The sequence below is a fragment of the Balaenoptera physalus genome, assembly GCF_965194825.1.
Source record: "Balaenoptera physalus genome assembly, chromosome: 10".
Taxonomy (NCBI): domain Eukaryota; kingdom Metazoa; phylum Chordata; class Mammalia; order Artiodactyla; family Balaenopteridae; genus Balaenoptera; species Balaenoptera physalus.
The window spans coordinates 63683025-63696702 of NC_138889.1; the positions used below are offsets into that span (position 1 = coordinate 63683025).

Here is a 13678-nt window from a genome sequence, read left to right on the forward strand (position 1 = left end):
ACAGGAATTTGGAAGTCATTGCAGTAGGCCATCAGGGGAGCTAACAAGGTCTTGGTATAGAAACGAGAGGATTAATTTGGTAACTGGCTTTGAGGGGTGGAGGAGAGGAAGGAGTGTAGGGTGATGCCCAGGTTTCTAGCTTGGGTGACTGAATGGATGTAGTACCCTTCATGGAATTACTCTTCAGAAGGGGGGAAACAGATTTAGGGGTTTTGGACAGCGAGGTTTATAGGTCGGGCTGGCGTTAAAACACTCATGTCTGAGAAGGAAGTTAAGGTTCTGAAAGGTTAAGTAATTTTTCCCAGGCCCCAAAGCTAATTAGGAGCAGAACACAGACTAGGACTTGGCTTTCCATTCCAGGACACTCTGTTGGATATTTTTGTCCTTTCACAAGGTCTCAGTAAGTGAACTGTATAAGAACTGGTGAAAGGCTTTCTCCCACAGCCTGGGCTGGCAGCTGCAGGGACTTTCCCTGCTAATAGCTCAAGGTGATAGGCTAGGGTCAGAGATAGTAGCCTTGACCTCGCCTGAACAAGCTTAGAGGACCCTCAGGAAGTCCCTCTCCTCTGGAAGGACCTCTCATCTCTGAAGCTGTGACCACGGCTCAATCCTGGCCTCTGGGTTGCAGCCGGCTTACCCTGTTGCTTCCTTTTGGTCCTGCCTCACCCTGGATACCAATCTCTCCAGCTCTGCCCCTCGAACCTCTGGATAATTATCCTTGAAGGCTGTTCCTTTCTCTTTCACAAAAGGACAGCCTTTACTAGAAGCAGAGCTGCTCATCTTCATCCTCATCCTCATTTTCATCCAAAAGCCTAGGCAGGGAGACTGTCCTTCCCAATACAGATGGAGAGGACCGAAGTGGGTTGGGGGCACTAGAGGATGCTGTGAATCTCACGCTCCAAGGCCCAGGCTGAGGGCAGTGGGGAGGGAGGGTGGGAAGTACGTGCGTCTGCCTGGCCTGTTCACTACTGAATTTTCTTTTGCACCATGCATCAGAGGATCATCTCTAAAGGCAAACAGGCTCTCTAGTAAGGTTAGTAGCTTGGGGTGGGAGCCCAAGGCAGCCCAGCCTTTGGGGAGGGACACCCCTGACCTGAATTGTCTCAAAGATTCAGGGAGGGAAGGTGAGCTTGCCTCAATGGGCCTTTCCCCTCCTATATCCACCCAGGCTTCCTCCCAGGTTCTTTTCTTGCTTTGGAAGTCTCAGCTTTCGTTGATGATGGAGGCACAGAGGGATGGGAATCATGACCAAATGGGGCAGTGGGCCAGGAGGAGTGAGTCTGGGTAGACCCCAACCTCTTGACCTCTCGTCCTTCCTTGGCATTAGAAAGGTAGGCTCCTAGGATCCTCACCTCCTCAGCCTAGAGGGCCCCTCGTCCCGGTGTGGCTGCTCCCCAGAATTTCCTTGGCACCATGCTCAGTGGTTCACGTCTGTGTGGAAAAGGCAGGATACGGAGAGGATCATCTTGGGACTTAGAGAAACAAGGACACATTTAGACAGAAGCAAGGACACCATCAGAAATATGAAAGCAAATATGAGACAGTACATAAACACTAGAGTAGGTGGCTGAAACAGTATTTGGAATGGGAGTTGGAGCTGGGATTGTTCTCTGCTGTCCCCTGTCTTCAGGAAGGTACTGGCCCACAGCGCGGCTGCTTAAGTTAATTGTTTCCTGCTGAGAATTAAACCTATAATAACTATTAGCCAACCTCCTGCTTTTGCCTGTTTTTGGAGCTTGGTGCCCTCCCTAATTTTTCCACCCACAGCCTCCTTCTTTCCGGGTCCTGCTGTGCTCTCCTCTCCCACTCATGACCCTTTCCCTTTGGTTTCCTGACTTGGACGTTTAAACATTTCCCTTAGCCCTCTCCTCTGCCTCTGCCATGGGTTCTCAGGCCTCTGGGAAAGGAGGAGGAGGATTAAGGGATTGGCAGGGGACTCCCATATCTACCCTTTTGTCTATAGAGGTAGGAGGTGTGGCGTCCAGAATTAGTTCATGGTCTTCTTAGGAACAGCCAGCCCCTTAACGGGTCTCGGCTATCCTGGGCTGCCTCTGTGTGTGCATGTCCAGTGTGCAGTGCCGTGTCCCCGTAGCTCAGCCTTGCAAAGAAGCCTCTTGTGACTGGCCCACGGAAGGGTCTTCCTGCTTGACTGGCCTCATCATCTTCATTCCCACAATACTTTCTACATTTTCAAGTGCTTTGCCAACATATTTGGGCCTCCAAACAATCTTGCAAGATAATTGAATTGGTGTTATCTTCATTTGGCCAAAATTGAGGACCAGCAAGGTTAGATGACTTGTCCAAGGTCACACAGCAAGCCTCAGGCAGAGATGGAAATTGAATTAGACCTTAGGACTTCCAGCATGCAGCTCTTCTGAACCACTGCTCCTTAAAGGCCAATGTCCTGTCTTTCTATGCCTCCCTACATTCTCCCTGTCTGCAGAGCTCTGAAAAAGACCCCAGCCTTCCTGCTGTCAGCCAGCTTTGGTTTGAACTCTGAAACACTTCTCTGTGACCTCCTTTGAATCCTGACAGAGGGTTGGAAGAGGCAGCATCTTGGCCTTTTGGGGTGGGTGAGGGATTGTTTGCAAGGCTGTTCTAACCTTTTTCTCCCCAGGCTGGGTCAGGCTCACTTATTGCATGTGCCCTGTTCCTTGGGGCCTGGCCCAGACTGGATGTGTCCCAGGGTGTGACAGGAATAAGTGGGGGAGGAAGGCATGGAAAATGGTGACTCAGAGAAATATATGGGTTCTGTGTTAGCTTAGGGTTCAGTCCTAAGAAATCTAGCCAGCTATGGAAACAGAGATTTTATTGAGGAGGATGCCTGTGGCATTGAAGCCAATGGTTGCACCGGTTTAGGGCCTGGCCATTCATCAGGGGTGGGGCGCAGGCCTTAGAAAGCCCTTTGCCAGAAAGATAATGGTATAATGACATTTGTTTTTGCTTCTTGTCTGTCTCTTCTCTCTCCATCACTTTTCCCTCTTTTTTTCTCTCCCCTTGGTCCTCCTTATTTCTACCTGCTTCTCCTTTTGCTTTTCTTCCTCCCCAATTTTACTCTTTTCTCCTTATCTCTTCTCCAATCTATCCTTATTCCCTATTCCTTCCTTCTCTCTTATCCCGTGCTTATGGCCTGCTCAACTTCCCTCTGTTTCTCATTCTTCCCTCTTTCCCACCTGCTATTCACCCTATTTTCTCTCTCCTGCCCCTCTCTCCATCTCCATTTTCCTACCCTGCCCTTGTCTTCTCTCTTGGTCCCTCTCTCCTCTTCAAATTCCCCCCTGCCCCCCATCCCCTATGTGTCCCTTTCTTCCTCTCTGACCTGTCTTACAGGGATTTGACCCATTCCGATTCGGAGTCCTCCCTCCACATGAGTGACCGCCAGCGTCTGGTCCTCAAGCCTCCTCAGATGGTCCGTGCTGCAGATGAGGCTCTCAGTGCCATGACTTCCAGCGGCAGCCACCGGCTGATTGAGGGGGTCCATCCCGTCTCTCTGGTGGAGAAACTGCCTGACAGCCCTGCCCTGGCCAAGAAGGCACTGCTGGCACTGAACCACGGGCTGGACAAGGCCCACAGCCTGATGGAGCTGAGCTCCCCAGCCCCACCTAGTGGTTCTCCACATTTGGATTCTTCCCGTTCTCACAGCCCCAGTTCCCCAGACCCAGACACGCCGTCTCCAGCTGGGGACAGCCGAGCCCTGCAGGCTAGCCGAAATACACGTATTCCCCACCTGGCCGGCAAGAAGGCCGTGGCTGAGGAGGATAATGGCTCCATTGGTGAGGAGACAGACTCCAGCCCAGGCCGGAAGAAGTTTCCCCTCAAAATCTTTAAGAAGCCTCTTAAGAAGTAGGCAGGATGAGGGTGGCAGTTGTGGGACAGCTTGTCCTTGCCTGGTGTTCTGCCTCCCCTTCCCTCCCTTCCAAGATATCTGGCCCCCAGCATGGGGCATGGGAGGGGCTGGCCCTGGGGCCTGGGCACTGTACATACTTGCCCCCCGTATCCTTGGGTCCTTCAACATTATTTATTAACTGACCACCATGGCCTGCCTGCCCTGCCTCCCTCCCACCCGTGGGCTGCTGCTGTCACTCCTCTCCACTTCAGTGCATGTCTTAGTTGCTGTCCCCTCAGCTCCCGGTCCGCCTCTGGGCTCCAGCTTCTGTCTCTGCTGTCCCAGTTTTGAGGTTTGGTTTCTTGTTTCTGTCTGTCTCCTGCTTTCGGGCTCCTCCCTCCCACCACTCCCCAACTTCCCCTAGCAGCTAGGGGGGACGAGAGGGGGAGTAACTTCTGACAGCTGTGCCTCAGATCTCTTCCACCCCGCTGACGATGGTTCTGTTTGCCCCACACTGGGGCCTAGGACCTAATATTTGCGGTTTGTTCTCTGGGAGTGTGGTGGGCCAGAGGGAACCTCGGCCTGGAGCTCACTGAGGCCTCCAGGGGTCCATGGGGGAGCGAAACCAATTCCTAGAGAACAAGCCACTAGAGTTCTGAAAAGAGGCTAGGCTAGGGGGTGGATCGGAAGAGACTTCTCCTAGTTGGAGGATGAGTGGAAGCCAGAGATGTGGGCTACAAGGCAGTCACCTTTTCTCTCTTCTCTCACCCACACCTGCTTCTCTCTTATCCCCGCTCCCCCACCCTGCAGGAGGGTTTGTCTATAAGAGGTGCTGCCCAAATGCTCCCCAAGCCTCATTACTCCTGAGGCTCAGGACAGTGGGCTCCCGTGGCCGTGGGAGCCTCAGCTATGATACCGGGCTCTAATGGGGCCCTGGAGCTGTTGGGCAGGATGTTGTCACATTTGAACCAAAAGACAGTTTAAAGTTGAAAAATGAAATCTCCTGAATTTCCCAAGTGCCTGCACCGCATACTTGCCCTGTCAGACCCCATTTTCATGTTACTGCATAGCCTGGGCCAGAGGCTCACGAAGGACACAGCCGGTTTAGGGAAGAGGGTGGCTAAGGAAGATGGTGTAGGTCAAGGTGGCTGTGTGACCACTCCCCTGCCCTTCCCACCCTCTAGACAACTCTCTCCCTTCCCTGTTTTTGCAATGGCTGTAAAGGTATTTTCCCTCTGCCCCACTCCCTGCCGTGTCTTTACTCTGGGATCCTATTTTGGGCCTGGGGTGGGGCCACCTGGGGCTGGTCTTGGGAGGGTGCTAGGCTGCAGACTGCCTTGTACCCCCTGGACACCCTCACATGGGTTTTTCTGTGTTATTTCATAAGACTCTTTGAAGTCCAATAAAGCATGTAGGAGATTTTAACCTCTGCTGGCTTTGACTGACTCTCCTTGTGTTCTCTGTGCTCTTTGTGGCATAGCAGACAGGATGAAGAGACATTTCTCCGCTGCCAAGGGAAAGTGAAACTCTCATACACATTCCCAAAAGCTCTCTGGGTAGGGTTACCAGATGAAATACAGGATGCAGTACTTGAATATTAGACAAACAAATTTTTAGTATAATTACGTCCCATGAAATATTGGGGATACATTTTTATTAGCTAAATCTGGCAACCCTATCTCTAGGCCATCTGACCCTATCTATCGTATGACTTCACTTATCACCTGTGACTGTGAGAATTACAGGCATAACTCATTTTATTGCACTTCGCGAGTATTGCGTTTTTTACAGATTGAAGATTTGTGGCAAGCAAGTCTTATCAGCACCATTTTTCTAACAGCATTTGCTTACTTCACGTCTCTGTGTCACATATGGTAGTTCTCCCAATATTTCAAACCCTCCACCAGCCAAAAGATTACCACTTGCTGAAGGCTCAGATGGTGGTTAACATTTTTTAGCAACAAAGTTTTTTTATTAAGGTATGTACATTTTTTTAATAGACATAATGCTATTGCACACTTAATAGACTACAGTATAGTGTAAATATAACTTTTATATGCACTGGGAAACCAAAAAATTTGTGTGACTTGCTTTATTGTGATACTCGCTATATTGCAGTTGTCTGGAACCAATATCTTTGAGGTATTCCTGTACTTCACAGGAACCTTGGAACCACCTTGAGTGCAGTAAGGAACCAGTGAAAGGTTTTAGGGAGGGGATGCCACGTGAGATATCATAAAAATCAGTCTGCCTAGCCCAAATCAGAAGCTTCTACACCAGCCTTGTGAAGTCATGTCTCACCTATTCTGACTCCCCACATTCGGTAACCAAGTCCTGTCCATTCTACCTCCACAAGCCACATCCACTGGATAATTCTAAAAGCAAATGGATCAGAGCCCTGCCCTGCTCAAAACTCTGCCAGGGCTCGTTCCCATTTCCGTCAAGATAAACTCCAAAGGCCCTTGGCCTAGCAAGGCTCTCTTCCAACCTGAGTGCGAGGTTTCAGGCCGCCCTAAGGGCCCTGGGGCTCCCAGCCTCCGGCTGCGGATCTCAGGCTAGAGCTCAGCTCTGACGGCAGTCGTGGGTTATCATGTAACAGTTTTCAAGACAAGAAAAAGCGGACGGTTCGGGGTTTGCTCTTTAAAAAGTACTCGAACCGCCCTGACTTCTGCGGGGCCTGCCGGCGAGAGAGGCGGGGCTACGCCTGGCGGGCTCTGCGCGCTACGTCCGGCCGCGGGGCCCCAAATTGGGCTTTGCCCACACCCAACATGGCGGCCGGAGAGCGGCGCTCACGCCGGCGCGCCCACACCCAACACGGCCGTGGGAGAGGCGCCGTCTCCTGGGCCCTGCCCACACTCAACATGGCGGCTGCGGGGCAAGGTCAACCCTCTGCTACGCTAGGCCTGCCCACCGGCCTCGGCGCTGGCAGCTTCGCGTAACATCCCGCGAGCTTTGTCGCGCCGCTTTTGCGTTGCGGCTGGCGGGAGCGGGAAGAGGATTCAGATTGCCTTCCTCTGCTCAGTGGAGGGAAAGTGCACTCTGGCCCTAACTCCTGGCCCTGCACCCGAGTAACCCCTCGAGCCTGACCCTCCGCGCTCTGCCACCTTCTTGATCCCGCCGGCGCCTCAGAGCTGCAGCCGCGTCTCGCATCCCTCGGCGCCTCAGCCACTAGCTGCGATGCACGTTATCAAGCGAGGTGAGAGGCCGGGGAGGAGGCCGTGGGTGAGGTACGCGGGCTGCCGCCGCCCTAGCAGTTAGCCGCGCCCGCCCGCCTCCGCCGCTTCCCGCGCTGCCGGCGGCAGCTTCCCGCCCTGTCACCTGCTCGGTCTCCTGCCCTTTCGTCTGTCTGTCCCCAACCCCCCTCTGGCCTTTAGTCTGCGCCCCTTGGCTCTGCCATGCGGCCGCATTTCTAAAGAGTAACACCTTCCCTTTAGCGAATAGTAGCTGTGCGCGCGGGAAGAGGATTCAGATTGCCTTGCTCTGCTCAGTGGAGGGAAAGTGCACTCTGGCCCTAACTCCAGGTCCTGCACCCGACTAACCCCTCGAGCCTGACCCTTCGCGCTCTGCCACCTTCTCGATCCCGCCGGCGCCTCAGAGCTGCAGCCGCGTCTCGCATCCCTCGGCGCCTCAGCCACTAGCTGCGACGCACGTTATCAAACGAGGTGAGAGGCCGGGGAGGAGGCCGTGGGTGAGGTACGCGGGCTGCCGCCGCCCTAGCAGTTAGCCGCGCCCGCCCGCCTCCGCCGCTTCCCGCGCTGCCGGCGGCAGCTTCCCGCCCTGTCACCTGCTCGGTCTCCTGCCCTTTCGTCTGTCTGTCCCCAACCCCCCTCTGGCCTTTAGTCTGCGCCCCTTGGCTCTGCCATGCGGCCGCATTTCTAAAGAGTTAACACCTTCCCTTTAGCGAATAGCAGCTGTGCGCGCACAGCTCTTTGCAGGCGGTACTTGATTCCTCACCGGGAGCCCCTGAGGTAGGGGTTATTGGGTCCGCTTCGCGGGTGAAGATACTGAAGCGCAGAGAGAGGTGCGGAGACTGCCCGGTCACCCGGTTAGATGCTGGTGAGGCCAGGCTTCGAACCCATAGCGAACAACAGAGTTTTATTTGAAAGGTTTGGTCACCTGTCCTAGGCGCGGGGGGAGCTAGTAAAGCAGGGGCTCTGCACCCTACACGGGCACCTACCAGCTTCCTGATCTCTTTTGTGGGGTGAAAAACGTCAGGCTCAGATACAGACATCTCCACGGAGTTTGCCCTTCGTTAAGGGATGTGTTGCCGTTTGCCCCAGGAGTGGTCACAGAGGAGTTTGGGATCGGGACTGGCTGGCCTTACCCTTGATGGGAAGAGATATGGAATTAGAGGAGGGTGGCCAAGACGTCTTCTGGCAGGGTGGGGGACCGCGAAGAGCCAGGGACTTGTGTTCTTCCTCAACACTTATTTCCCGTTAGGCTTGTTGAGTACCTTCCTTTGTGTCAGTCCTTTGCTTCATTCTGTGAAATTAATTATAAGAGGAGACAGACTCCGGAAAAGGTTTAATCAGGTTGGAAAAACAAGAGCAAAACATACTCTTAACAGAGAACCATATGGGACAGGTACGAACACGTTTTGAGTCGACTCTACTTGCCTCTGTTGAAGCAAAGAAGTTATTTCAAAATTGCAGGCACTTTGTAAACACTGACTGACTGATTGTTTTGTCCACTAGGCTGTGAGTGTTTCAGAGATGGGGACTTTATGCCCACACTTAGCACAGGACCTGCCATGAATAGATGCTCATTCATGAGTGGATGAGAATAATTATTTTAAAATATAGGATATGATGAGTGTTGTGAGTAGGCAGGTAGTTGATTTGGTTGTAACTAGGTGGCGTACAGCTGAGAGATGGAGAGGTGGACAGTGGTGGCCCTTCCTGTCATTAGTATCTTTAGAACATCATTCTCTGTATTTCCCTGGTCTCCCATTTTAGCTGATGAGACCAAAGACCAAAATACGTAGTGCACTTTTATTGGTCCATACCTGTGAGTGAGAGAGGAGCATTCAGTTTTTTAGACCTTTAGAAAAAGGTATGTAAGTATGAGGAGCCCTTATGATAAATCTGTAACAGATGAATTGAAAACTTGTGGACATAGATCTCTGGAGTGGGTAACACCTCTGTGTTGCATTTTTAACCTTTTGGGTCCACTTTCAAATACTGTGGTTTAAAAAGTACTATCTACAACAAACTCTAAAAGGCAGGTCTTATTTTTTTTCTCATTCCTTCAGAGAACATAATGTGATCCAGATGGTTTGCTGCTAGACTCTGCCAGGCTTGTTTTTTCTTTTCTTTTTTTTAAATTTTTATTAGTTATCTATTTTATACATATTAATGTATATATGTCAGTCCCAGTCTCCCAATTCACACCTCCCCCCCCGCCCCCCAGCACTTTCCTCCCTTGGTGTCCATACGTTTATTCCCTATATCTGTGTCTCTATTTCTGCCTTGCAAACTGGTTCATCTGTAAAGGCTTGTTAATATACAACGTTGTACTTAGATTTGTTTCTTTATTTTATTTTTGATCTTTAATTTGCTTAGGGTATTCCCCCCCCCCCCCCATTTTTGGCATGATAGTATAGTAGCAGACTAACTCATGTAGGTTTTGTTAATCTTAATGTAATTATTCAGGAGGTCAACTAGCAGTCTACCTAAAGTATTACTTACTGAATGTGCTAATATCTTGCTAAGCACCATGAGGGAAATAATAGAGGGAGAAGGCGTCTCCATCTTCCATGATCTTCGGGCTGTTAGGGATGCAGGAATAATCCATATGAAAATTGTTAGATAACAGAAGGGAATAGTAGATGAGTTTTTCTCATCTGCTGTCTTGGGCTATTTTTCTTGGTGGGACAGTATCGTATTGCTCAAGGAGATTAAGGTTAAAAAAAAAAGTTGAGAACCAATGGAACAAATGCAGTGTAGCTGAGTTGTAAAGTGTGCTTTGGAATTTAGTATAGTGTTTTCAAAACTTTGCATTTTACATCATGACTGAGTACACACACATGTATATGTAAGTATTTACATAAAGCTGAAACAGAAGTTTGCAAAATAATACCTTTTAAAGCATCTGTTTGCACTCTGATAATCTCTTCTATTCCATATCCTTTGTCTATCCCTCCCTCTCTTCTCCCTTTGTCCCTCCCATCCTTTCTAATTCCCTTTACAGCCCACTGTGTTACAATATTTTACAGATCTGTGTGGATACTGTGCTGGGCACTGAGGTTACCGTGGTGAGTAGGCAGACATAGTTCTTGTTTTCAAAGATCTTTACAATCAATTGAGAAAGATAGACAAGAACAATAATATAATAACATATGTTCAATATTCTAATAGGTAAAGTATAGGCTATAGAAGCCCATTCATTCAATTATTCACAAGGTATTTACAGTCATTCCTCAGTATCCACGGGCATTTGGTTCCAGGACCTGCTGTGGATACCAAAATCCGTGTATGCTCAAGTCCCATAGTAGTCCCTTGGCCTCTGTGGGTTTTGCATCTGTGAATTCCAGTTCCCCATCCAGGGCTCCAACCAACTGCGGATCGTAAATTGTACATGATCCACGGTTGGTTGAATCTGTTCATGTGGAACCCATGGATACAGAGGGCTGACTATATTCAGCACCTCTTTATGCCAGGAACTGTTTTAGGTACTGGGAATTCAGCAGTGAACAAAACAAGCTAAATCCCTTTTCTCATTGGAGTTTACATTCTGCAGTGAGTGACAGTAGTTAAGTGTATATAAGAAACAAGTAAACATGTAAGAACCAGTTAATTCCAGATAGTGGTTAGTGAGATGATGGTAGTAAAACAGGGTAATGTGATGAAGATGAATGAGAAAGTAATCTTGGTTTGTATCCTCAGGGAGGGAGCTGACATTTGAGCTGAGCCCTGAATAATACTAAGAGCCAGCTATGTGAAGATCCGTGGGCTGAACGTTGCAGGTAGAGGGAATAGAAAGTTCATATCTTGTAAAAGAGACACATCCTTGGTCTTACAGTATTAGCAAAGTCTTCCTGAAGAGAGAGGAATTAAAAAAGACAGCTTACACCCAAGAGGAAATCAGACAATTAGTGTTCTACAGGATTTCACAGGAGGAAGAGGTCAATGTGGGTTACAGTTGTTGGGGCAGGTTTCATGGATGTGGTGAGAGTTGAATAGTGAGTAGGAGTTAGACGTATGGAAAGGTGGAAGAGGGACTTGTAGGCAGCGTAAGGTATAAACAGTGATATGGATGTGGGAATGGGAGGCCCTGTTGGGACTTAGGCTATTTCACAAGGAACAGTAGAGGAGATGTGGTACCAAATTAAGGAAGGCCTTGTTTGAGAGGATAATAATGTAAGCAGGGATTAGTGATATGATAAAATCAACATGTGGGTTGAAAAAAAATGACCAAGAGGAATGATAGGCTAGAGAACAGTGGATCATTGGTCCTTTAGCCCCTTAGTGTGCCTCCACTTGCCAGTGTGAATTAAGACAATTGCCATCGTACTTTCTGTCAGTTTCCTGATTAATTTGGCAGCTGCAGATTCTCAGTTTGCTAATATTGCCTTGTGGTCACCTGTCTGCCTAATCAGCTGGTAGAGCATTGAGGGCTCAGTCCCAGTGTAGGCCAGCTAATTAACTGTATTCCAGAGTTAAACACTGCATATGTGAGTCTGGTTAGAAAAGGAGATCACATTGGTGATCAGAAAGAGAAGGGCTATCTTAGTTAATATATCAGTGTTTAAGAAAAACTAACTTGTTCTATTGATGATGGGTTACTAGTGGTATCTTATTGTTTATTTATTCTTCATCAAACATTTGAGAAAGTCCTTGGGCCAGCCAGGACTTTTTGTTAGGAAGAGCAAAGAGCAATAGGATCTAAGTCCAAAACCATAAAAGGACTAACTAGATGAAGTCCATATGTATATGCTTCCATATCTCCAAAATAAAAACTAAGAGGTTGCCTCTGGAAGATTGTTTTGAGTTACAAATAGAAAGAAGTACTTCTTTACATGGTGTGAAGTAAATTCAGAATCATTAATTACTCTAGGAGAGTACGTAAGCCAAATTTATCGTGAAGATGTTAGAATGGAGACAGGTTTATAAATCATTTAGCATTCAATAAATATTTGAGTACCTACTATGTGGTAGGCCTTGGTCTTTGGTCTGGGCAGTGGGGAATACATTGGTACATAAACCGTGACAAAATCTTTTTCGTTTTGGAAATTGTATTCTAGTGGATGGGGAGAGCCACACAATAAACAAATACATAAGTAAAATATAGAGTATGTCAGATGACCATAAGTGCTATAGAGAAAAATAAAGCATAGAAAGAGGATAAAGAGGAGCAAGGCTGTGTTTGGGGCATTGCAGTTTAAAATAGAGTGATCCGGGAAAGCCTTATTGAGAAGGTGACATTGAGCAAAGACCTAAAATAGGTATAGATAGCAAGGAGCCAGGGTTGCCACGGTATGGTGAGTGAGGAAGGTGGGAGAGTAGGAGATGAAGTTGGGGAAGGGGGCACACAAGGCAGGTTGTGTAAGATTCTGTGGACTGTTGTAATGATTTTGACTTGATTCTGAAGGAGATGATAAACCTCTATTGGGTGGCAGTGGGTAGTGATATGATTTTGACTTAAGTTTTAAAGAATAATTCTGCCTGTCATTTGGACAAGGTGGGGTAGGGAAATTTATTGCAAGAATCCATCTGATGTATAATGTAAGGGAAGACTCAGTATAGAATCCCTACTTTTTGAAGATGAAAAAATAATCTCTCTGAACTGTTGGGGGTCTGAATCTTTTATCTATGAAATAGCATTTTGTGTTGGCCAATTTAAAAAGTTTACATGCTGATTACATTTGATTCTTTGACATTGCTATCTTAATAAGTGTTAACATGAATTTATGGTTTGATTCTTTAGATGGCCGCCAAGAGCGAGTTATGTTTGACAAAATTACATCTCGAATCCAGAAGCTTTGTTATGGACTCAATATGGACTTTGTTGATCCTGTAAGTAAATAGGCTTTATATCTTGGGTTCCTTGCTTCATGTGCTTCTTTTTACTTGTCTCTTATCTCTGGCCCTTCACTCACTTGCTCTGTATTTTGGTTTGGCCTTGGATATAAAATGTGAATTTATTGCTTAAAACTTTTTTTTTCCTGGGAATTCCCTAGCGGTCCAGTGGTTAGGACATGGTGCTTTCACTGCCACGGCCTGGGTTTGATCCCTGGTCGGGGAACTAAGATTCCTGCAAGCCGTGTGGCGTGGCAAAAAAAAATAAAACAAACAGACAAAAAAAACAAAACAAAACTTTTTTTCTAAATCTTGGTCTGTGCTGTGAGTTCTGACTTTTCAGAGAACTATAAAAGTGAGCAAAGAGGAAAACTTGACATTAACATTTCATATTAGAGACTTCTTTGAGTAAATTATTTTATACATAAGTGGAAAAAACTTGTTTTGGAATTGTGGTCATTTGGGTAGAAACTGGTTGGAAATTTGCTTTTTTGTTATCTATGTAGAAAGACTACATTAAAGTAATATAAAGTAATATAAAAGTAATATAAAATAAATTTCATGGCCAGCATTTAAATTAAGGAGAACCAGCTGTTCATAAGCAAGTTGCTGTGCTTTTCTCTTTCTATAACTCCTCTACTCTAGACCCTCAGCATCCCTTATCTAGACTGCTATCTGTAGTGGTCTCTGAAGTGTTCTCCTGGTCTTCCTCTCATCTTGCCGTCTTCAAATACATCTTCCACATGGCTTTCAAAATGATCTTACTAAGCGGAGTCTCTAAGAACCTTCTTTTTTTTAAACCCATACTGCCCCATCCTTATTTAGGTATTTTATC

At 47.7% G+C, this 13678-nt stretch overlaps 2 protein-coding genes across 16 annotated transcripts in view; both read left to right on the plus strand.

Annotated features, from left to right (window-relative positions):
- STIM1 (stromal interaction molecule 1) overlaps positions 1–5251 on the plus strand; it is a 199438-nt gene extending 194187 nt beyond the window's left edge. For 4 of the 10 annotated variants that reach the window (XM_082411380.1, XM_082411382.1, XM_082411383.1 and 1 more), the window contains one exon: positions 3331–5251. In XM_082411380.1, the coding sequence (XP_082267506.1) occupies positions 3331–3847 (517 nt within the window). In that variant the 3' untranslated portion in view covers positions 3848–5251. Of the gene's footprint in view, positions 1–996; positions 1034–1168; positions 1332–2443; positions 2570–3330 lie in introns of those variants that run through there. The other 6 variants (XM_082411385.1, XM_082411387.1, XM_082411386.1 and 3 more) reach the window with 4 other exon arrangements.
- A 1400-nt stretch (positions 5252–6651) lies between these two features.
- The window catches only part of RRM1 (ribonucleotide reductase catalytic subunit M1), a 42280-nt gene continuing 35253 nt past the window's right edge, over positions 6652–13678 (plus strand). Inside the window, exons 1-3 of one of the 6 annotated variants that reach the window (XM_082411393.1) lie at positions 6654–7022; positions 7261–7488; positions 12752–12840. Coding sequence is in view for 4 of the 6 variants with exons in the window: in XM_082411392.1 (XP_082267518.1) it covers positions 7004–7022; positions 12752–12840 (108 nt within the window). In the remaining 2 variants the exon portion in view is untranslated. Of the gene's footprint in view, positions 7023–7260; positions 7489–10736; positions 10791–12751; positions 12841–13678 lie in introns of those variants that run through there. The other 5 variants (XM_082411390.1, XM_082411392.1, XM_082411389.1 and 2 more) reach the window with 5 other exon arrangements.